The sequence below is a fragment of the Myotis yumanensis genome, unplaced genomic scaffold, assembly GCF_028538775.1.
Source record: "Myotis yumanensis isolate MYYU_CA2020_CCGP unplaced genomic scaffold, mMyoYum1.0.hap1 SCAF_15, whole genome shotgun sequence".
NCBI lineage: Eukaryota > Metazoa > Chordata > Mammalia > Chiroptera > Vespertilionidae > Myotis > Myotis yumanensis.
This window is the reverse complement of record NW_027223766.1, coordinates 53,731,551-53,754,719: the sequence shown is the minus strand read 5'-3', so window position 1 is coordinate 53,754,719 and position 23,169 is coordinate 53,731,551. Positions and strand designations below refer to the sequence as shown.

The 23,169-nt window shown below is 67.3% G+C and overlaps 3 protein-coding genes across 8 annotated transcripts; 2 read left to right on the top strand and 1 right to left on the bottom strand.

Moving 5' to 3' along the window:
* The first annotated feature begins 401 nt into the window (after nt 1-401).
* On the top strand, nt 402-4,766 carry PYCR3 (pyrroline-5-carboxylate reductase 3). The gene is made up of 6 exons (XM_070392488.1): nt 402-504; nt 1,941-2,005; nt 2,569-2,748; nt 2,969-3,181; nt 3,440-3,532; nt 3,679-4,766. Exons 1-6 carry the CDS (start codon nt 405-407, stop codon nt 3,859-3,861), a joined length of 834 nt encoding a protein of 277 aa, XP_070248589.1. The 5' UTR covers nt 402-404; the 3' UTR covers nt 3,862-4,766.
* Nucleotides 4,767-5,154: 388 nt separating this feature from the next.
* TIGD5 (tigger transposable element derived 5) lies at nt 5,155-9,967 on the bottom strand. Its single transcript, XM_070392473.1, has one exon. The coding sequence runs from the start codon at nt 9,965-9,967 to the stop codon at nt 8,078-8,080; it is 1,890 nt and encodes a 629-aa protein (XP_070248574.1). The 3' UTR covers nt 5,155-8,077.
* Nucleotides 9,968-10,462: 495 nt separating this feature from the next.
* On the top strand, nt 10,463-22,489 carry EEF1D (eukaryotic translation elongation factor 1 delta). Of its 6 annotated transcripts, none has more exons than XM_070392469.1 (8): nt 10,463-10,545; nt 18,170-18,293; nt 18,651-18,722; nt 21,312-21,411; nt 21,487-21,587; nt 21,719-21,934; nt 22,088-22,282; nt 22,395-22,489. In XM_070392469.1, the coding sequence occupies exons 2-8, from the start codon at nt 18,177-18,179 to the stop codon at nt 22,431-22,433; spliced, it is 840 nt and encodes a 279-aa protein (XP_070248570.1). In that variant the 5' UTR covers nt 10,463-10,545; nt 18,170-18,176; the 3' UTR covers nt 22,434-22,489. The 6 variants fall into 6 exon arrangements, with proteins under 6 accessions (XP_070248570.1, XP_070248572.1, XP_070248573.1 ...); XM_070392471.1 differs by having other exon boundaries at nt 10,464-10,545; nt 18,173-18,293; XM_070392472.1 differs by lacking the exon at nt 10,463-10,545 and adding an exon at nt 10,829-11,012.
* The last annotated feature ends 680 nt before the right edge of the window (nt 22,490-23,169 follow it).

Sequence of the window (23,169 nt, the reverse complement as noted above, 5' to 3'; positions counted from 1 at the left end):
GCACCGACCGCCGGTCCGACCCTTCGTCCAGCCGCCCTCTGGAAAGCCAGGACCTGCTCTGCACACACCGGCCCGGATGGGCCCCGGCTCGCCGCCGCTCTCCTGCCGGGACCGGACTCCCGCCAGCCGCGATCCACGCGCGACGACTCCGGGCGCCGCCAGCTCGGCCCCGGGACGCGTCCCTTCCACGCCACGCCCACCGGATGTCTGACGCCAAACCCTCCGACCAATGAGCGGAGAAGGGGCGGGACCCACTGCTCCACGAGCTGTGGAGCGCAGAGCCCGACGGGAGGGGGCGGAGCGTGAGGTCCCGACAGCCAATGACGAGGAAGGGGCGGGACGGCGTAGCCCATTGGCGGGATGGGGGCGGGACGGGGCGTGGCCTGGGGCTCCCGGTCAGCGTGATGGCGGCGGTGGCGGCTGCGAAACCGACCTCTCGGCGCGTGGGCTTCGTGGGCGCGGGCCGCATGGCGGAGGCCATCGCGCAGGGCCTCATCCGAGCAGGTGGGGCGCGCGGGGACGTCCGGCCCCGGGCTGGTGTGGGCGGGACCCCGGGCCTGTCTGGCCGAGCTCACCTGCCCGCGGGGATGGACCCCGCAGAACCTCCGGGCGGAGCCTGGCAGCCAGGGGTCTGCACGCTGGGGTCCCAGGTGGAGCGGGTGCGGGCGGCGGGGCTGGGGTCCCAGGGTGGGTCCGGTGCGGGCGGCGGGGCTGCGGTCCCAGGGTGGGTCCGGTGCGGGCGGCGGGGCTGGGGTCCCAGGGTGGGTCCGGTGCGGGCGGCGGGGCTGGGGTCCCAGGGTGGGTCCGGTGCGGGCGGCGGGGGCCCAGGCGGAGTCGCTGTCCCCACAGGAGCCACCCGCGCGCGGCCAGAGAGCACCCGGGTGGCGGGGCCGAGTTGAGAAGTGCTCTGAGTGTAGAGAATAAAATATCCTCTGGGTTTGCAAGGTTTGGCTCAAAGAAGGAAAATTAACGTATCTTATGAGTTATGTGTTGGAGGGACCCTGCTTGGGGGTTCAGTTAACCTCCCGGGCGTCCTCCTCGCTCCCGTGGCGACTGGACGTGTAGTTACGCACGCGGAGCGAGTGTCCTTTCCGGGGCAGCGCTGGCCGAGTCCGGGCTCGCGCCGGCTCCCTGGCCTTGGTCGGGTGCCTTAACCTCCCTGAGCCCCGATTCTCTTTCCCGTTCGCACCAGCTCCCTCCCCGCAACCCACAGGATTCCTCTGCCTCTGCTCTAAGGACCTGGGGGCCAGGTCATCTGGAGACACTGGTTTGCTGCTTCGCAGTAACTAGAAGCCTTTTCCTGGGGAGAATTGGCTGGCGTTCTGCCTTTCACTGTATACTGAAGGCCAGAGGGGCACAACCAGTCCCAGAACAGTGCATGCGAGTCTCCGGCGTTTTACCTGTGGAGACCAGCAGTATCACCTGCCTCCCAGGGCCGGGCCGGTTCCGTGTTGAGCAAAGTGGACACCACGGGCTCAGGTTTGGGGTGCACTTCTGCCGCCGGTTAGACCTCCCTAGGCCCGTCCTCCACACACACACACACACACACACACACACACACACACGTGCTTTACCCTCTCCCAGGGGAGCCCCACCCCCACTGGGCCTCACCCCCATCAGGTCCCCCTCCTCTCCACCTTCCAGTCCCTGGAGGCAGAGGCCCCTGGGATCTGTGTCCTCACAGGATGAGGCCAGCTCTGCCCCCGTGGCCAGCAGGGCCTCTGGACTCAGCAGCACGAGTGGCCGTGGCTGCCGCGTAGAACTCAGCCACCTGCTTGCCTGGGCCTGGCTGCACGGAGCACCTCTGCTGAGCTCTGGGTTCTTGGAGAGTCTCAGGCCAGCCAAGGGCCATCTTCAGGAAGGGGCAGCCAGGCCGGCTCCTCCCCTCCATCCCCCCCCCCCCCCCCCCAATAACACCAGTCCTTCGCCTTCCTCTCCAGGGAAAGTGGAAGCCCAGCACGTGCTGGCCAGTGCACCAACGGACCGGAACCTCTGTCACTTCCGGGTGAGCGGGGGCCCACCTCTTCTGAACTGAGGCTCCTTCCAGGGACCCAGGGGGGCTCTTGGCTCCTGCTCCTCTGAAACACTTCTTGAGGCCAGGGAAGTCCTGCCTATGCAGCTAAGGTTCGAGGCTGGCTGGGCTGGGCTGGGGAAGCGGAGGTCAAAGGCCAGGAGGAAAGTCCAGGTTGTGGAGGCCATGGCAGAGTGAAGGGCTGTGGGTGTGTGCACGTGTTTATGTGCACGTGTGTGAGTGTGCACGTGGGTATGTGCACGTGTGTATGTGCGCGTGTGCCTATGTTGGGGTGAGCAGGGATGGTCGTGGGCACTCATGGGTTGGAGAGCTCGCAGAGGTGCTGGCATCAGGGAGTCTGTGAGGCTCAGGGTTGGGTCCTGAGCAAGAGGGGGTGGCCTGGGCGAGCCCACGGCATTGGGCGTGGGGTGGTGAGGCATTTGCCACGGGACAGACCCACGGGCACCAGGGGAGTGCAGGGTGGCCTTCAGCGAGAAGGGCCGAGGTCCAGGCAGGCGCCCACTTACCCCATCCTGGCCCCTGCGTCCCCGGCACAGGCTCTGGGCTGCCAGACCACCCATTCCAACCAGGAGGTGCTTCAGAGCTGCTCCCTTGTCTTCTTTGCCACCAAGCCCCACGTCTTGCCCGCTGTCCTGGCTGAAGTGGCCCCTGTGGTCACCGCCGAGCACGTCCTGGTGTCTGTGGCTGCCGGGGTTCCTCTCAGCTCCCTGGAGGAGGTGAGTGGCCCATGGGAGGAGGGCGATGAGGTGTGACCTCAGACCAGCGCCAGCCTGGGCTCAGCACAGGGGGGACGGGTGGCAGCCAGCCAGCCTGCAGAACGGCCAGGTGGCCAGGGGGCCTGGGGTTAGGGTTCCTTCTGGCGCCACACCAGGGAAGTGGGAGGGAGCCTGGCTGAGGTGTGGCCTGGCTCTCTGACCACAGCCTCTCTCTGGCCAGCTGCTTCCTCCGCACACGCGGGTGCTTCGGGTCTCCCCCAACCTGCCCTGCGTGGTCCAGGAGGGGGCCATGGTGCTGGCCCGTGGCCGCCACGCGGGGAGCAGTGAGGTCGAGCTCCTGCGGAATCTGCTGGAAGCCTGCGGGCAGTGCGAGGAGGTGCCTGAGGCCCAGGTGGATGTCCACACAGGCCTCAGTGGCAGTGGAGTGGCCTTCGTGAGTGTTACCTGCCCACCCCCCCACCCCCCACGGGCCAGCCATCAGCCAAGTCCCTGTGGCTGCTCCTACCCTCAGATGCGACGGCGTGGTCCCTGCTGCCCATGAGCTCGGCTCCCCCCAGTCACTGCCCTCCTGGGCCTCAGCTCTGGGCCCTGCCCTGTGGCCGGTGCCTGGGCCGGCTCCTGAAGGTCCGAGCCTTTTCCCGCGGGGGCTGCGCCCAGGGGAGCGTTGGCTCTGACCCCGCCGCCCCCACAGGTGTGCGTGTTCTCTGAGGCCCTGGCTGAAGGCGCCATCAAGATGGGCATGCCCAGTGGCCTGGCTCACCGCATCGCCGCCCAGACCCTGCTGGTGAGTGACTGTGGCCCGGGGACCAGGGAAAGGGGTGGGCCTGGGGGCCTCCCGGAGCAGAGGGGACGCGTGGCAAAGCTGCACAGTGCGGGGAGGGAGAGGGGTTCCTCTGTCCCCCGTCACTGCCCCCCCTGCTCCTCTCCCAGGGGACAGCCAAGATGCTGCTGCAGCAGGGGCAGCACCCGGCCCAGCTGCGGACGGACGTGTGCACGCCGGGCGGCACCACCATTCATGGGCTTCACGTCCTGGAGCAGGGCGGGCTGCGGGCAGCCACCATGAGCGCCGTGGAGGCCGCCACCTTCCGGGCCAAGGAGCTCAGCAGGAAGTAGGGTCCCAGAGCAGCTCTGCCCCCATGCCCTCTCCCAGCCCCTCCCGGAGGACTGCTTCTCTGACCCCTGGGGCCTCACGGCTGTGCCCTGCTTCCCACATGGGGAATACGAGGGGCAGGACCGGGGGGACCCTGAGCGTCCATCACCTGGCCACCACCCAGGGGCCGTAGGCTCCGAGGCCGAGCACTGGTGGTGCTGGTCAGGGGCCCGTGGCCTGCTGCTTGGCAGAGCAGGAGCAGAGCCCCAGGCACAGGAGAGCTCGGGGGGTGGGGACGTAGGATCTGCACGAGACCTGCTCCCCTAGTGAAGCCAGTCTGTCCTGTTAGTGGGGTGGCCTGGGGCCTTGTGGGGGGAGGGCAGCATCAGGGTTGGAAGGATGGGCCTTGGCCAGTGGGGACCACACACTGGCTTCAGCTGGCATGGCCCTGCCCGAGACCCCAGGCTCCTGGCAAGGGGCAGGTGTCGCTGGCTCTGGTGAGCCTTCTCCGTCAAGTCCTGAGGTCCCAGGCCTCTGACGGCAGGTCCTGGCCCTCCCCATGTCCCTGAACAGACTGTCCGGCTGGGCACTGGGGCGAGGCGGGGCTGTGGGGCCTTCGGTGGGGGTGGCCTGCGGCTCTGCCCCCAAGGCTCACTGAGGCCTCCCGCCCGCCAAGGCCCCAGAGGCTGGCGCTCCCCTGGCTTCCACCCGGTTCTCGCTGCCACCTACCAGCGAGGCCTCAGGGAGATCACCAGGAGGGCGCCGGGGCCCTATGCAGCAGCCTCCCGCCATCCAGGCAGCCCCAGGCGGTCCCTTCTCCCAGGCCTCCTCCACCCTGTTCCTGCCTCTGGTCGGAGGGTCTGCCAGAGTCCGTTATCAGAGGAGGGCTCTCTCTACTGTGAAGTGGGAATAAAGTCGCTGTCCTGTAGCACCGAGTGGCCGGTACTTAGCAGGAGGCGGTAAAGCCAAATCCCTGGGCCTGGCAGCGGTGAGTGACTCCCGCCGTCACCCTGGCACCCAGCCACGCATCGCCTCACAGTCCTGGGGCCCAGGGTGGGCTCGGCCCAGCAGCCACTCCCTGAATGAGGTCCTTGGTGAGCCCCAGCCCACCTGGAGGACACACCGATTCAAGGGGGGCAGGGTCGCAGCCCAGTCCCTGGCCGGCCAGGTCTCTTCCCTAGTCCCACAGCGAACGGCTTCCCAAAGAAACGTGCATGTGATGGTTTCTTTGTTCCGTGTTGTCCCATTTTCATACCCTTCCGCTTTTCAGCATATGAGGTGTTGTTTTTTAAATATATTTTTTATTGATTTCAGCGAGTAAGGGAGAGAGGTAGAAACATCAGTGATGAGAATCGTTGATTGGCTGCCTCCTGCATGCCCCCGGGCACGTGCCCTGACCAGGACTCCAACCCTAACCTCCTGGCTCATAGGTCAGCACTCATCCACTGAGCCACCGTGGCTGGGCCATATGAGGTGTTTCAGACCCAAGCACTGGGTCAGAGCTACACAAATAAGACTTTAGAATAGGGATGTGTGTGGAGGTGGCAGTTCAGCCTTTATTACAAAATCCACTGGGCTCATCTGAGAGGGGAACTCCACCTTCAGCGAGGCCAGGTATGAACATGCCCCTCAGAGCAGGCTGCCCACGGCACCCTCAGGGATACAGCACCAGAGCCAGGCTCACCGGGGCACCCTTACCAAGGACCAAGCTGCCGGGGCCCTGCTCCCACCTGGGCTCTTCTCACCAGCCCGACCTGCACGTGGGCCAATGGGCTGGGGCCCCTGGGTGATGGGCCTCCCAGCTGAGGCCCTCCCCTTCCTCTCCCACTTCCCTCAGGTAGTTCATCTGCTGACGTCTGGAGGGCCACTTCCCAAGCATGGAGCCCCTTAGGCAAGCAGTGCCCTTCCCCCCGACTGTTGCAACCTGGCCTCACCCCCCAAAAGCCACGTAGGTCAGGGGTGCTTTCAGCAGAAGCCTGTGCACACACCTCCCCTGCGCACTGCCGAGCGCATGGAGGGGGTCTCCCACGGTGACCCTGACCCTGACCCTGACCCTGGCTGCTGTGTGGAGAGCAGTGCCTTCGGCAAGGATTGTGAACAGGAGGAGGCTGATGGCTTTGTCCCCGCGCCCTCCAGGCTGCAGGGCCCCTGTGCCAGGCAGGGAGCGTGCGACCCTCCAGGCAGGTTTCCCGCTTGCAGACTGTGGGTGAGGGATTCGAGCAGCATCAACCCAGACCCCGCTCACTCTCAGGTCATCACAAACCCGGTGACAAGCTCAGATGCCCTTGGGCCCAGCAGATACAGTGAGGGGCAGGCTGTGGATGAGGCCACAACCTGGGGTTTGTTTCAGCTTTTGCTGCAGACAAACTCGGGTCCCCCACAGACAGCCCCTGGCAGGTGCCCTATGACTTCACACGGAGCTTAGCCCAGGGAGACGTGACTAAACCCGCGGCACCAGGATGGGGCCCCGGGCACGCCAGAGCCACGGCCGGGCGCCTGCAGCCTCCACCCCAAGGCACCCCCATGCCGCCATTTCGGAGGGGGCACCTTTACAGGCCTCATGAGGGTGTCCCCTGTCCAGCAAAGCCACAGCCTCCAGACCCCCACTTGGCACTCAAACTAGCTTCTCAGGCCCCAGGCCAGTGTGGACAGGCCTCGCTTTACCCAGTGCCCACTCGGCCCCCAGACAGGCCCGAGCCTCCTGGGGTGAAGCCTTGGCTCCCATGCAAGAAATCTGACACGGCCTCATGGACGCCAGCACCCCCTGCACAGGCCCACGAGGGCTGCAAGGGCTGGGAGCCTTGGCCAGAGGCTGCCTGGAACCTCGTGCACCCTCGCCTGCTGCCCATCTGGGCAGAGTCTGTAACAGGCAGGGATCCCGGGGGCGGGTCTGACTGCAGAGGCCCCCTGGGTGTGCAGGCTCCACAGCTGGCAGGGGCGGCCGCCCTGGGCCGGCCCAGGCTCACTTCCCCTGCTCCCATTCCCCACACCCTCCCTCACTTTCAGATTTGAGGTGTGTGTGCACTGGGCGAGTCCTAAGTTCATGGTCTTGGATTTGTGTGAAATCTGCTAGGGGCGCCCTCTAGTGGCCTCCCCAGGGCAGCCATTCTACCAACACCCGTCTGCAGCCTCTGGCCACCAGGATGACATGGGGCCAGGGCCGGCAGCGCCTCTGCAAAGGCAGCTCCCAGGAGGGACAGGGATCTGAATCGAGTGGACAGGGCAGCAGACCCTGAAAGAGCTGGGCTGAGACGCAGGAAGCTTTTCTCCCCTTTACACCGCCACCCAGAAGCCCAGGTGCGGGGCGGGGCCCTGGCCGTGCCAGCTGCCAGCGAGGGGAGGCGCCTGAGGGCTAAGGCACTGCAGGGTGGCTCTGCATGGCTGTCAGGAGCCTGTTCCCTGTTCCGGTCGGTGGGTGGGTGAGTGGCCTTGGGCCCTGGGCCTGGACAAAGGGCTGTGGCTGCTGCGAGAGTCCAGCGAGCTTGTCCAGTCATTGGTCAGATCACCAGGGCCCAGATCCAGTTGCATGCCAACCCCACGGAACAAGAGAGCTGCCTGGAGAATGTATTTTCTTAGGAAAATTAGAAGTCAGAGTGGAACAGATGCTCCTGCTGCATCCAGAACGTTAGGGGGCCTGCTTGCTGGGCACCGTCTCCCAGACCCGAGCGAGGCTGGACCCAGGCTGCGGACTGAGACCACCCCCCCCCCACACACACAAGTATCTGTAAAAACGGCCGTAATGTGATAAAAACCCAAGGGTCGTGCCTCCCCACTGAGAAGCCGTGGCTGTGGCTGTGGCACAGGAACCCACAGCACCGAGGCTCAGGGTGGACAGCCTGGCCAGGCCGTTCCTTGTCCAGTGCACGCTGACGGGCCGTGGAGGAGGCCTGGGTCCTGGTGGCCAGGACAGGAACAGTGAGCTGTGCTGTGCTGACAGGTGCCCTGGTGTGTGCGAGCCAGTGTGCGAGGGAGGGGTCCTGGCTGAGCCGCAGACCTCCCGGCTCCCACAGGGGGGAGCAGGAGCAGGGGCCTCTCTTCCAGCTCCTCCAGGAGACAGGACCAGTGGAGTAGGACAACCCTTTACCAACAGAGCTCCCCAAGCCTGTGGGGGCTGGGATCCCGTAACCCTCAGCCATGGGGTGGCCACTCCGGGAAGGGCAGAGGGGACTGTGCCCCCTCCTCCAGGTGCGACAGGACAAAGGCCCCTGGGCAATAGGCCTGGCTTGTCACACCCCGTCGTCAGGGGCTGCTGGGGACGGAGGGACCAATGCCCCCCAGCCTCCTGGCTGTGCTGATCAGGCAGCGCAGCTGCACCAGGTTCAGGGGCCCCACCTCCCGCGGGTCCTGGCTCTCCAGCCACCGGAGAGCTGTCTCCAGACCCCGCACGGCCTCCCCAGCGGTGGGCATGGCGGCTGCCTCCTCTTCCCCGCCCTCCATGACAGAGGGTAGGCTGCCAAGAGACAGAGGGGCCACAGGGGCCAGTGCAGGGGGCCGGCCAGGGCCTGCCTCCTCTCTGCAGCGCTCAGGCAGCCCCCCGTCGTCGTCCAGGTGCAGCCACTCGGCCACCTCCTCAGGTGCCAGGCGCTTGTAGGCCAGGGCTGCCAGGTGGGTGAGGTCGCTGAGCACCCTGCTGTGCTCGGCCTCAGCCTGCCCAGCGCGCTGCCCAGTGCACTGCCCTGGCTGAGGCTCGAAGGCAGCTCGCAAGCCCAGCAGCCAGCACCGTTCGATGCTGCCGGCCTGCACCAGGTCCCAGGAGAGGCCGGCCAGGTAGAGCATGTCCTTGAGCATGAAGCTGCGCACGAAGTCCAGCGGGGACCCGCCGGCGCAGGACACCGCCAGGCGGAGCAGCTCCCGCTTGTACAGCTGCTTGAACGCAGCCACCACGCCCTGCTCCAGCGGCGCCGGGATATGCGTCCGGCCACTGTCCCTGGACAGGAACAGCACTCGCACGGCCCCGTCGGGGGTCTGCAGCTCCTCCGGGGGCCCGAGAGGCTCAGGCCGGAACTGCCTAGGGGTCTCCTCGCTCTCCTCCAGGGCGGGCACCCTGGCGGCCGGGCTCGGGCCGGGCGGGTGGGCGACCAGCAGCACCGCCCTCTGCTGCAGGCAGCTGCGGCGCAGGTAGCGCCTGACGCCGGGCACGAACTCCTCGAAGAACCAGCCCCGCAGCAGAGGGCGACTGAGCCAGGCGTCGGGGCTGTAGCGGTAGGAGGCCGGGAACTTGTCCTGGTTGTGGTGCCGCAGGCTGGGCGGGTCTGGCAGCTGCCCGATGACTAGCGGCTTCAGCTTGTGGCTGCCAGTGAGGTTAGCGGCCAGCAGCACGGTCACCCGGTCGCCCCGCCGTCGCCGGCCGCAGTCCCCCGCGCCCAGGGGGGCAGCTTGCTCCGGAAGCAGCTTCCAGTAGAGGCCGGTGACGTTGGCGTTGTAGATCTGCTCATCACCGTAGCCGCCCTCGGCTGGGGGCGGCGGGGCCGGCGGGGCCCGGGCGCGGCCCGGCAGGGGGGCGGCGCCCGGGGGCGGCGGGGTCTCCTGCTTGACCGGCGGGCCGAGGGCGGGTCCGGCGGCGGGGGGCTCGGCCTCGCCGTAGATGCGCTGGCTGGAGATGCCGTGGCGCTTCTGCCAGCGCCAGAACCAGCCGTGGCTCGCCTTGAAGGTGCACTCGGGCCCGTAGATCTGGCGCGCGAAGGCCTCGGCCTGAGCCTGGATCAGCGGCCCGGACAGCGGCACGCCGTGCCCGCGCAGCGCCAGGAACCACGCGTACACGGCGCGGTCGATCTCCTCCTCGTTGGCCAGGCGCATCTTCTTGCGCTGCGTGCCCACCTCGCCGCCCAGCTGCTCCAGGAACCAGCGGAGCTTCGGCTCGTCCTTGAGCCAGCCCCGCAGCGTGCCGCCGGGCACGCCGAAGTCGCGGCACACGCTGGCCTGCCGCTCGCCGCCCTTGACGCGCTCGATGGCCTGCAGCTTGTCCTTGATGGAGTAGGCCTTTCGGAAGGCCATCTTCACGGCCACGCGGGGCCGCGCGGCGGGGGCCGGGGCGGGGGCGGGAGGCCGCGGCGTCTGCGCCGGGCGCCCGGGCGGGGCGTGGCGGCCACGGCGCGGGGCCGGGCCAGCCAGAGGGCCCGTGGGGTACATGGAGGCGGCGGCGGGGGCGCGGGAGCCAGAAGCCCGGCCTGCCGGCCGCGCGGGGCGGGGCGGGGCGGGGCGGGCTCTGGGGGCGGGGCTGGCTGCGGCCCTCCCTTTTGTCTCGCTGGCTTGGGGGGTGGGATGGGGGCGGTGCGGGCAAGCTGGCCCCGCCCCAGCGCGGCACTCCGCCCCGCCCCCAGCGTCCCTAGGACCCGCCCCCCTGCGTCGCGCAGTGCGTACAGGCCGGTCAGTTCCGCCCCATCCCGGCGAGTCCATTGAGCCCGCAGCGGAGGGGGGCCTGGTGAGCTGCGGTCCGGTTCCCAGCCGATTGCTCCGGCTCCTCCGGGGAAGGACGAGCTGCGTGGGTGTCTCCCTCCGGCTTCCGTCTCTGCAGCCGCGGGGAGGGTCGCAGAGCGGACCCCGGCGGCGGGGTGTGGCGGGCGCGCGAGCCGCTTCCCCTGCGTCCCCGTCCGCGTCGCGCGGTCGGCCCCGCGGTCTCATTTCCCGTGCGCGCCCCGGCGGCCTTCTCTTTCCGCAGCCCCGCGCCCCGAGCACTCGTGTCTGGTCGCCGCGTCCTTGGCTGGCGTGTGAGTACTGCGGCCCGCGCCGAGGCCGCCGCGCCTGCCGGGAGGCCCCAGGGGACGGGCGGCTCGGGCTGCGCCGGCGGCTCCGCGCCTTCGGAGACCGGGCCCAAGTGCCGGCCGGGGGCCGTGGGCCAAGTGCGGCTCCCGGGCCCGGCGCAGAGGGGCGGGGCCCGCGGGCCACGTGGCCGCCCGAGCGCGGCGGGGAAGCGGGAGCCGCCTGGGCCAGCCCGGGTGGTGACCGGCGTCCGCCCAGCTGTCCCCGGCCCGTGTGTACTGAGCATTCGCCGCGCCGGGCCGTCTAGGAACCGTGAGGGCCCCTGAGCGGGGAGGAGTGAGGAGCGACTGCCGAGCGACCGAGACAGGGTCCTCAGGGTGACCGGGTCTCGACTTGGATCCGGGTCCGGCGGGAGGCGCACCTGGCGGCAGGCCCCGAGGGAAGGCGGTGCCGTCCGTTACAAGCGGGCACCTCAGTGAGGACGAGGGAAAGGCTCCTGCGGGAGCCCCGGGGGCGGCGGGGGGGCGGACCCACGGAGGCCGCGTGAGGGGTCCCAGCAGGGGGGCTGCCCGGGCGCAGGGGGTGGGCCCCGCCTGCGGGGAGTCGGGGGCATGGACCCGGCCTGCGCGGGACAGAACGTCCCGGGGGAAGTGCCTTCCCAGAGCGCCGGGCACACTCCCGGGGCACAGAGCCGCGTCCTGGACCCCGTGCCCGTCTGGGCGGTGCCCGCCAGGCCAGGCCGCCTTCCTCACCCTGGAGTGTGGCCGCTGTGGGCCTCAGGGGGCCTGGGCAGTGGGCACTCGACCGTCGGTCCCTTTGCGCCTCGAAGGGCCTGGATCCCCGCCTCCCGCCGCTGGGCTCTGCGCCTGGGCTGCTGGGAGAGGCCGCGGCCTTCAGGGGGGCAGGGCTTGCTGGACTGGTGTTTTTGCAAATGGTTGCTTGGAGGTGAGGTTTGAAAAAGATCAACAAAAAGAATACGTCCGGAGTGTCAGGTGCTAGCGTCAGCGTTTCGGGGGCTGCAGGCAGGAAGCGCCGGCCTGGGCATTTGTCCAGCCCTGGCCGGAGCTGGTACTTGGCGATGACACGTATGTGTTGGAAGTGGGTGGCCGCGTGCACTGATGCCGAGTGCAGGCGTGGACACCGACCCCCACTCCTCACCGCCTCGGAGCCTTCCCCTCCCGCTCGTGGCTCCCAGCCGTGTAGAGGCCTGGACACGCACACGCGTGATGTGTGCATAGACGGGTGGGGTGGGAGCACGTGTGCAGTCCTAGAGCTGCCCCAAGGGAAGGGCCTGGCTGGTCAGCTTAGGCCACACCCCCACCAGCTGTGGTGCTGGAGGCGGGGCCTGGGACAGGGTGATGGGCAGCCACAGTGTGAGGTCTGGGGTGCAGGGCCTCGGACAGGCTGGCATTTTTGAGTGGGGCCGAGTCGGGTCAGAAAGCATCTGAGTGGGAATTGGGCCTTTGGAGCGGCCCCACAGGAGGCAAAGGGCATCCTCTCTGCCTCCTGTCCACGCAGCTGCCCCACGACTTGGCTGTTCTAGAACGTCAAGGCTTGGGGTGCTCATTGCCGGCTGGGACGCTGCAGACAGCTCCATTGTGCAGCACCGGTTCCAGCCTGGGGGTGGGGGGTAGAAAGCCGAGCTGCCTGCAGACCCGGCCCCAGCACCTCACACCTCATGCCATTCCCACTTCCCACTTCCCTGGGAGCTGGAGGCTTTTTGACCCCTGGGTGTACCGTCTGCAGCCCGTGTGTGACTGCAGTGCGGTGATGTGGGCTACGGGCTGCCTGAGCAGGGTCTGGGGGATGGGAAGGTGGTCTGGTCCAGCAGGGCTGGGGGGCCCACCTCTCCCAGAAACCTTCCTCACTAGCCCAGCCTCGTGGCTCCCCAGCACCTTGGGCACAGCTCTGAGGCCAGGTCCTCAGCTTCCCGCAGGGCCCTCCGGACAGCAGGCTCCGTGCTGGCTCCGCAAGCTGCTTTCCCGGCTCTGCAGGGGCGAGAGGGCCCGGGACCGAGGTCCTGCAGGTCAGTGCAGCCGCAAGTAAGGTCTCTCTAACCAGGACCAGCCCTGCTGCGTCCGCGCCTTTGCCCTGGGCCTGGGGGCCAGGCCGGGCGGCATCCCTCTGGGGCCTCCCCAACCATGGGCCCCCCAAACCATGGGCCCCGAGGACTCTGGCAGCTCGGCAGGGTGGCCCCTCTATGGGAGAGGTGTCAGTGTGCCTCGGGTTGAGGGCTGACCCAGTGGGGGAGTCGGCAGCCAGCGGGGCTCAGGGGCCATTCTCCTGTTGGCTGTGGCGCCGCTCCTGGTGCAGCCTCGCCCCGTCTCCTGCCTGCAGCCCCGGGCGGGGCGGGCACCTGTCCTGAGCTGTGGGCTTGCGAGCTGGTTCTCAGAGGGAAGTGTCCCAACTCCCAGTGGCTTTTCTCCCGCGAGGGATGGGCGTTCGTTTGGGGGCCCTCATGGAACTCGGGCCATCGGGAGCGGGTGCTGAGGAAGTAGAGGTGGGCCCTGCGTCGCTCAGCTGTCCTGGGGGATCTGGCCGCAGGGCTGGGACCCCGGACGTCCCTGTGGGCGCTCGGCCACATCCCCACACCGCTCCACGCCCACGTGGCGCTCTGCTGCCCTCCGCTGTGGCCAGGCTCTGGGCGCTGCCCCTCTGGCCGGCGTGCCCTCTCCCCAGAGCCATCTGCCACCCTCACCTCAGAAGCCCGGCAGCCGGGACCTCCCGTGCGCTCCGCAGGCCGCTGCTCCCCTTGGTACGCGTTCTTGTCAGTGGCTCCTCAGGGCGCCTCGTGTGTCCCTGTCCGGCAGGGACCTGGGTGGCAGAGCGCCTTCTGGAGAAGGGAGGCAGGTTCTTAGGGCTCTAGCCACCGGGCGAGAGGTCTTGCTGTCTGTGCCCGGAGGGCCTTGCAGAGCTGGTTGGCTCTCAGCTCCTGGGGTGCGGCATCTGGCCGGCTGGTCCCGTCTGCGTGGCGTTGACAGCCCTGTCCTTGTGCTCAGGGCAGGGAGGCTCCCCCAGACAGCGCTCTGGTGACGGACACTCGTGGTGTGGGCCTCCTCACCTTGCTCCGCATCCCTCAGCCCGCGGGTGCAGAGGGCGGGGCTGCGCTGGACCCTCCACAGCTCCGGTGGGCAGTGGGGCTCAGGCCCCAGCAGAGCGGATGGGAGGGCGCTCAGATGGCGCCTCCCAGGAAGTGCCCGGCTCAGTGTGACGGTGCCTGAGCAGGGGGAGCTGGCCCCTCCTGGGATGTCGGTGGTGGGTCTGTGGTGCTCACCTCTGCTCCTCCAGCCACCTCGCCGCACGCCGCCTCAGCGAGCAGCTTCTGGAAGGGCCCGCCTGTCTGACTGCCTCTAACCTGCTGCTTTCTCTCCATGCTGTCCTAGGAGGTCAGAGTGAAAGTAAGTACGCCTGCTCCTGCCCAAGCTCCCATCACCTGAGCCGGGGCCCCAGGTAGCGGCACTGCCTTTCCACTTGCCCCGCACCCCTCAGGGCTTCCCTGGGCAGGTCAGGTGACGGGCCCCACCAGCCCTTGCCTCAGTCCTCGGGCCTAGTTGGGGCGTCCAGAGACTGACTTCCCCTCCCCTGAGCTGTGGCCAACAGGGTCTGGCAGGGCTTGGGCACTAGGGGCCAGCCTTGTGGGCTGAGCCAGAGGGGCCAGGCCTCAGAGAGGTCAGAGGGCACATAAGCCCTGCCTGCTCATCCTGCTGCCCCTTCAGGGACAGTGAGTGATGTCACAATGCCCTGCCTTGTGGGCACAAGCTCCTGCCTCCCACCACTGCCTCTGCGGCCAGCCTGGCCTTGGTAAGTGCTGCCACCAGCCTGGGCAGGAAGGTGCCAGGGGCATGTGCCGTTAAAGGCCCAGGGGATAAGGGTCTCTCCCCAAAGTGCTCGGCAGGTGTGGGGCTTGGTCCCCGTGTCCGTGGGCTTCCACTTCTGCTGGTGTTAGGAAGCGTGTGGGTCCAGGCGAGGAGGGGGAAGGGTTTGCCTTCCCGGCTGAAAGGCTGCCCTGCTCTGGAGACCTTGCCTCCTAGGTCTGAGGGCTGCCTGGCTCTGTGGGCCACTGGGTCGGCGGTTGCTTAGGCTCCACCAGTGACCCACAGAAGCCGGGGACGGTAGGGGTGTCCTGAGGGAGGGCTGCAGCCCTGGCGAGTTAGCACTGGGTGTTGGTCAGGATGCCTCCCTCTGCTCTGGGGAGCAGGGCCCAGGGTGGGGCTGTGGCTGGGAGGCAAGCTCACAGCCACCTCCTAGGAAGGCCCTGGGTGAGCAGGGATCCCGGTCAGACTCACAGGGATCCCTGGCTGCGGGCCCAGGCCCCTCTGCTCCTGCTCAGTGGGGGCTGCCTCCCGTTTCTGGGCTGGTCCGCACGGTGCCAGCCACCTTTCCACAGCGCCACGCCTGGCAGCAGGGGGGTGGGTGGTGAGGCTGTTGCTACGAGGGCGGCAGACAACGAAAGTCCCCTCCATGAGGATGGTGGGGCTCAGCCCCCAGCTGCCTCCCACTGCCCCACTGATGGTGCCCCTTACACCACGATGGCCACCTCAGAGACCGCCCAGTGCATCCATTAAAACCAGTGCCCGGAAGTGGTCGGGCTTAGCAAAGGCACAGGCTGTCCAGGGACCGTTTCAGGTCAATAGTAACTGTCCGTGGACGTGAGTCTGCCTGTCTCATGGGCCAGGCTTGTTGGGAAGGGTGTTCCCGTGAGGGTCAGGTGGAGGGAGTGCACTGGTTCCCCGGCACCCAGTCGGGGATTCTATCAGAAAAGGTTTCTGAGGCTTGGAAACCATCTTCTCTAGACCCCTTTGGAGAGCATGGTGCATGTTGGGTTAGAAAACAAGCTTCACAGTTAAAGGATACAAATATTTATACACCCGTACGTGTATGTTACCTACTGATCGCTTCACCGAGGTCCCTGCGGGTTTGACTTGGGGTCCTGCATGTTGCCGGACGGCACCCCCCTTGGGAAGCATCCGCAGGGTCCTGCGGCACCAGCCGGGCTGCTGAGGGCGGGGCGGGCGCGGCCGCGGGGCACTGTGCTCAACTGCCTTCTGTGCTTGCTTCCACTGCTGCGCGCAGATGAGGAGCGGCAAGGCCTCCTGTGCCCTGGAGACCGTCTGGGAGGACAAGCAGAAGCATGGGGAGGCCAAGCAGCGCGCCCACGAGCACCAGGCCACGCGAGCCGCCGCCGCTGCCCAGCAGCTCCCGGCTCAGGTGCCAGCCGTGAATGGGCCGGGGCCGGAGGAGGCCGAGGCCCCGGACAGCAGCAGGGGCAGCCCCCGGAAGAGCCATTACGGGCGGCAGCCCCTGCAGAAGAAGCGGAAGCGCTCCCCGAAGAGCGGGCTGGGCAGGGCAGACCTGGCCCTCGTGGGCCTCTCGGCCGACCACGTCTGGCTGGACAAGCCGCTTTTCGACCAGGCGGAGAGCTCCTACCGTCAGAGGCTGGCAGACTTGGCTGCCCAGGCAGCCCGGCCACCGGCGCTGGCCCCCAGGGGCCCTTGCACCCACGGAAGCCAGGTGGCCTGCCACCATGTGACCTGGGGCATCTGGGTCAACAAGTCTGCCTTTGACCAGGCCGAGCGGGCCTTCGTGGAGTGGTCTCAGGCTCTGCTGCTGGCCACCGAGGGCAGCAGCGGGCAGGGGGCTCCTGACACGGGCCAGCGGGCACCTGCCTTGGCCCTGGCCCTCGCCCACCAGCCTAGCTCCCCAGCCAATGGCCAGCCCCTGCTGGGCAGCCTGCAGGCGCTGGTGCGGGAGGTGTGGCTGGACAAGCCCCGCTACGACGCAGCTGAGAGGGGCTTCTACGAGGCCCTGTTTGACGGCCACCCCCCTGGGAAGGTGCGCCTGCAGGAGCGAGCCAGCCAGGCCGAGAATGCCAAGCGGGCCCGCCGAGAGCGGCGGGCCCGCAACGCCGTGGGAAGCAAGCGGGCTGAGCTGAGGCGGGCCGAGGCGGGCGTCCCTCCGTCTGCCCTGCCCTACTGGTACTTCCTGCACAAGGACGCCGAGGCGCCCTGGCTCAGCAAGCCCACCTACGACAGTGCGGAGTGCCGCCACCACGCTGCCGAGGCCCTGCGTGTGGCCTGGCGCCTCGAATCCACGGCTCTGGTTCACCGGCCCAGTGCCCGGTCTGGCCCGTCCATGTCCAGCCTGAGACCCAAGTAGGAGAAACATGCTGGATGGGTGCCTGGGCCGGGGCCGCGCGCACCCCCTCCCTGCCCCCACCCCAGCGAGCTCTTTCCTTGACCCCTGGACCCGGCTAAGTTGGATGCAGGAGTGGGTTGGGCAGTGCAGCCTTCAGGGTCATAGCTCAGGGTTGAGTCTGCCCCATGCAGGGTATTGTCTGGGCAATTCCTAGGGCCGCAGTGGAGGCTCCTGGGCCCACTGGGACCCACCCATGGCCAGTCTGTTGGCCTGAGTCTGAAGGATGCGCTGATCGAGGCAGACTTACGGCCTGGTGACCCCAGGGCCTCCTCCTAGGACAGCATCACTCAGTGCAGCCGTGGTCTCTGGAAGCCAGGTCAGGGGCCTGGAGGGGGGGGGGGGGGCATCCAGTGCCTGGCCAGGGAAGGGGTTCCCAGGCAGGTGGGCATAGACTATGGACCCTAGGGCAGCTAGAGGCCCTGTGGTGCAGGGGCTGGGCCAGTGGGACTTGCAGAGGCTCCCTGGGTCTCCAGGGAAAGGGCGCCAGCCTGGCCCCCGATTCCCGGTGGGAGCCCCTTTGCTCTGCTCTCTGAAGGGTTGATCTGATGGGTTGACAGGACGGGCCTCGTGAGGGACAGGGCACGGCCCATCGTGGAGGAGGGGGCATGGGGCAGAAGCCGAGTTCATGGAGCTGGCTTTTCTTGGGTGAGACCCACTTACTCTTGTCAGCAAGAGGCCACTGGAGGACCTGGTTCCTGGGCACAGGGAACGGGTGGGATGGGCGAGGAGCAAGAGAGCTCTGCGGGCCCAGGTCTGGGCAGCTGCCCCACATTGTCGGGCTGGGGAAGCAGCAGAGGGGCGTCTGTGCCCGGCAGTATGTGCACAGACCGACACCAGGCTGGGTGTGGCTCGGGCCCTAGTTGGCTTGCCCTGGTCTAGAGCAGTGGTTCTCAAACTGACTGATCTCGGAACCCTGGAGAGCTTTTGTTTTATCTGTGGGTCCACCACATCAGCTGAGGTGCTGCCGGTGTGCACTGGGAGTAGTGACCAGCTTGCTACACGCTGGTGGGCACTTCATGAGAAAGAGCTTTCCTGTAAGCAGACTCACTGAGCAGGTGGCCTCGTTTTACGTTTTGAAATCTTTAGTGTCTGCTCAGTAAGAGGCAGTGTGTTCAGCTGTGAGTGTGTGTTGTCGGACTCAAATCCAGCTTTGCACTGATGTGTGCTTGGAAAAGGGGGGACCTCGGGATCCTCAGCAGGCCTTGGCCACACTTTGAGAGCCGCTGGTCTTTGGGGCGGGCCTGGGACTGTGGCCTGTGCATGGAGGGAGCCGCATGGCCGTGGGAACAGGTGGCGTGGATGGGGGCTTCCCAGCTCTGCCGTGGGGCCTGGAGGCCTGGTCTCCCAGGCACCGGGCGGCTACCCTGCACCTTTGGCATCTGGGCTGTGAGAAGGGGCCTGTGCAGTCCAGGCTGTCAGCCTCTCCTTTCCTCCCAGCAGGAAGATGGCCACAAACTTCCTTGTGCACGAGAAGATCTGGTTCGACAAGTTCAAATACGACGATGCAGAAAGGAAATTCTATGAGCAGATGAACGGGCCTGTGGCGGGCTCCTCGCGCCAGGTGAGGGCTGTGCTTGGGGCGCTGGGTGGCTCTGCCCCAGGTGCTGGAGGTGGGGGCCTGTGGGGGGGGTCCTGGCTGCTCCTGGGTCTGTGGAGGGGTCCTGGCTGCTCCTGTCTCAGCACGAGGCAGCACACACCCACGGTCTGCAGGCCACTGGGAGCACAGCACGCGCAAGCCTGGGGCCGAGGCCACTGTGGCAGGGCTCTGGCACCTCGCGCACCTCGCTGCCCCGCTGAGCTTCCGTCCTGCACATCGCTTCCTCGCTCTCCACATGAGGGACATAAGGTTCCTATTTTTTTTTGAAATTATAAAATTTTTAATGAAAGAAAAGACTGGTTCTTTCTGCACTGTCTGCAGGAGAACGGCGCAAGCGTGATCCTCCGGGACATTGCGAGAGCCAGAGAGAACATCCAGAAATCCCTGGCCGGAGTGAGTACCGCGGCCGAGCATCCAGGCTGGCGCTGCCGCCGCCCTCATGCCTCTGCGCATGACTTCCCCGGTGCCGCTGATGGCTCTGCCCTTGGAGCAAAGCCAGGGCGAGGCTGCTGCGCAGGCACGGACCTGGCCCAGACCACAGGCACCTCTTCCTCTGCCTCCTTGCTGTGCTGATCGCCTGCTTGCTGGCGCTCACCTGGGTCCCCTCCTTTGCTCCCTCCCCGCCAGTCACTTCCTTCTGCTTGCTCTCTGCTAAGGGAAGCCTCCCTTCCCTCCTAGGCCTTGACCTCCCCAGAGGAGCCGGGTTCACAGGGGGTGGAGTTCAATCACAGAACGAGCACCATCGAGTTTGAGGCCCAAGCAGGGGCCCTGCAGCCCAGCTCGGCTTCCTGGTCCCAGATGGGACCATGGCCACCTCTGTCCCTGCCAGGCCAGGAGGCGTGTCCCTAGGAGGCAGCGGACCTACTGGTCCACCTCCCTGGCCAGAGGAGCCGGGGCCTCTCTCTCTGGGACATGAAGTGTCCTGGCCCTGGAGGCAAGTGTCCGCACAGCTGTGCTCCTTTGGAGCCTCCAGGAGCATCCTTCCCGCCCTTCCAGCTTCTAGAAGCTGCCCACTCCGTGGCCTGTGGCTCCTCGCCAGCAGTTCACGGCCTGCTCTAGTCACGTCTCCTCTCCCTGCCTTTCTCTTCTGTGGACCTGGGGGGTGACGCTGGGCCCACCTGGAAAATCCAGGGTCACCTCCCATCTCCCCTACCGCATCACGTCTGCAAAGTCCTTTTTGCCATGTGAGGTCACCTGCCTGCACAGCTGGTTCGGGTGTACTGGCTCCTGGCCACAGGCTGGGCAGCCCCGGGCAGGTGTCCTCTGGGAAGTGGTGCCACTGCCAGCTGCCCAGCAGGCCCTGCGTTGGGCATGGCCCCTACTTGCCTTGCCTCCTACCTCACCCAGGGTGAGCCGGGCAGACACAGGCCCTGGCGGCACGAGGTCTTTGCACCCAGGAGGCTCTTCCTCCTCCCTCCCTTGGGCCTGGCTGTGGTGGCCAGCTGCTGGGCCCTGGTCTTTGGGGACAGCTGTGCTGTGCTGCTGGGGCTTGGGTCACAAAGCACCACGGACCACAGCGTAAGCGTCAGTCATTTTCTCGTAATCTGAAGGCTGGAGTCCAGGATCAAGGTGTGGGCAGGGCTGGTTCCTTCCAAGGCCGCATTCTTTGGCCTACAGATGGCCGTTTCTTCCCTTGTCTCTGCATCCTCTTGCCTCTGTGTGTCCTACGAGGACACCAGCCAGTGTGACGGGGTCGCCCTGTAGAGGCTCTGTTCCAGAACTTTGGGGGTGAGTTCATGCTGGGGCGGGGCGAGGGCATAGCCTTCTTGGAGTGGACTGGTGATGTGCAGGGCTGGTACCAGCGACCTGCTGTCTTCCCACCACTTACCTGCCCCGCAGCAGGGCTCGAGGCACCAGCCTGTTGCCAGGACCCCGCTCACTTGCTCCCGGCACTAACCCCTGGGAGAGGAGCCTCCGGAGCTGGGGCCGGACGGCTGGGCAGGGGCGGTAGCTCTGGCCTCCATCCCTGTGTGATCCAGGCCATCGGAGGTCTTAGTGGGAATGGTGTGGGGGCCACGGCTGGTGGTGGCGTCTGAGATGCAGGTGTGGGTGGTCCAACGGGAGCTGCAGAGTCGATGGGTGCTGTTGACTGACCATAGCAGGGCACGGAGGTGCGCCGAGAGGAGGGGAGTGGCGTGAGCAGAGCCCACCTGGTCCCCTGGCTGGTCAGTGCTCCTTCTCCAGCCACACGGCGCCCTGGCCACCCTGAGCCGGCTCTGCTCGGTGGGTCATGGGACAGCGTCAGCCTTGCGCTGCCCGCAGTGAGTGACAGAGCCAGGCACCCGGCACCTGTCCTGCCTGGAGACCTTTAGCTTCTCCGTGGTTGGGGGGTGCGGAGCAGTGGCTTGTCCTGTGGCTGCTTGGGTGGGCCTCAGGCCAAGGTCTGTATCATGATTGGACACTGGAGGAGGGACAGTGACCCTGGGCAACGGGCCAGGTGCACCGTGTCCCAGAGCCATTCCACGAGGGCGTGATTCCGGCTTGCGCTGTGGCGCCCTGTGGCTGAGCTCCCTGGGCAGCATGTGTGGGTCGGACGGGCCAGCGCCATCCAGCGCAGACTCAGTGAGCCAGCGGGGTGTGCCCAGCAGGGGAAGGCCAGGCGCTGTGCTGGCTGCTAAGGGGGCTGCCTTTGCTCGGGCCTCTCAGCTGCTCTCCCCTCCCGTTTCCACCTCAAGGCCATGCTGCCCAGCCCCCCTGAGGCCCCAGGCCAGGCTGCCCCTGGGACTGTCAGTCCTGCTCCTTGCCTCACACCGGGCAGTGGCAGCCAGGCTCTGAGCTTCTGCCCTGGGCCCCCTGCTTCCTGCGTGGCCGAGAAGTCACCCTGGCCCCACAGGGCTGCCGCTGGCAGGTGACTGGCTGGGAAGACAGGAACTGCGTCTCGTGTCTCAGGCCTCCTACCCAGCTCGGGGCTGTGCTGCTCAGTGGCTGTGGGGGCCTTGGAGCGGGTTGAGTGCCACACCCTCACCTCCCCCTGCCTTGCAGAGCTCAGGCCCTGGAGCCTCCAGCGGGCCCAGCGGAGACCACAGTGAGCTGGTCACCCGGATCGCCAGCCTGGAAGTGGAGAACCAGAGCCTGCGAGGAGGTGAGGCCCTGGGCTCGGTGGGGGAGGGGTGGGGCCCGGCTGCTGTGGTCTGACCAGCATCCCCTCACCCCGCAGTGGTGCAGGACCTGCAGCGGGCCATCGCCAAGCTGGAGGCCCGTCTGAGCTTGCTGGAGAAGAGCTCGCCTGCCCACCGGGCCACAGCCCCGCAGACCCAGGTGAGGCCGCCCCGCAGACCAGAGCCCCCACACCTGGTGCTGCTACAGAGGAGCCGAGGCCGGCCCAGGGGTAGTGAGGGTGAGAGGCCTGCCACCAGGGGCCTGCGTCTCAGCCCCCTCCCCTCTGGCAGCACGTGTCGCCCATGCGCCAAGCAGAGCCGCCCACCAGGAAGGCGGCGGCTGCGGAGGACGACGAGGACGACGACATCGACCTGTTCGGCAGTGACGAGGAGGACGACAAGGAGGCCGTCCGGCTGCGGGAGGAGCGGCTGCGGCAGTACGCAGAGAAGAAGGCCAAGAAGCCGGCGCTGGTGGCCAAGTCCTCCATCCTCCTGGACGTGAAGCCTGTGAGTGCCCGCCTCGGACCTCCCCTGCCCGGCTCAGGAATCTCGGGCTAAGAGAGAGATGTGGGGGCAGGACAGGAGTAAACTGCGCTGCTGGGCGGGCCTCCCGGCAGTCTGTGGGCCCCTGACCCAGCCCCTCCTCCCTTCGTTCCCCAGTGGGATGACGAGACAGACATGGCCCAGCTGGAGGCATGCGTGCGCTCTGTCCAGCTGGATGGGCTGACCTGGGGGGGCTCCAAGCTGGTGCCCGTGGGCTACGGCATCCGCAAGCTGCAGATCCAGTGCGTGGTGGAGGACGACAAGGTGGGCACCGACCTGCTGGAGGAGGAGATCACCAAGTTCGAGGAGCACGTGAGTGGGCAGGCCGCGCGGGGCGGGGGGGGGGGGCGGGGGGGGGCGCGGGGCGGGGGGGGCGGCCTTTGGGAACCTGGGCCTCACGTGACCACCGCCCTCCTTCCTCCAGGTGCAGAGTGTGGACATTGCTGCTTTCAACAAGATCTGAGCCCCAGCCCCAGCCCCACCCGGTTGGCCCTGCCCCCATTAAAGACTGCAATTCCCTGTCTGGCTCCTGTCTGGTCTGGGCCCTGTGGGCGGGGGTGTTCAGTGAGCAGCGCTGCCAGGCCCAGCCTCAGTGGTGTCCCACTTGGGGCCCGTCTGTCCTACAGCAGTGGTCCCGGGGGCCATGACCTCACCCCCTTCCTGTGGCTGTGACCTCACCCTGCTGCCCTCTCCCGTCTCTGGGCCTGTGTTCACTCGCCCATCAAGTGCCATGTCCCGTTCAAGCTGTGGGCCAGGAAGAAGGCAGGCCCTTCACTCCTCCCTGGGGCCCAGGAGGCACCCAGCCCTCCACTCTCCCTCTGCCTCCTCGCTGTTCCCGCTGAGCTGTCTCTGTGGGAGCAAAAGTGCGGCCCGCAGCTGTCCAGGAAAGAGAGGCCCTGGAGGCCGGCCTGGCCCTCCTGCCCTGTGAGACCCTGCCTCCCTCCCTGGTCCTCATTCAGCCCTCAGAGGGCACCCCCTCCCCAGCGCAGTGCCTGCAGCTCCATTGCTGGAGGACTCCTGGGACAAGTCCTGACACTCCTGTGGACTCCTGCCTGCTGCCCCACCCCCAGCCCCGCCTACCAGCCCGGGTGCCACTGGGTTCCGCCCGGGACAGGCCAGTCCTGCTGGTGCATATCCGAGAAAGGTCTGGGCTGCAGCCACTTGTGGCCGGAGCTGCCCCCCTTGGTGGGGGCCCTGAG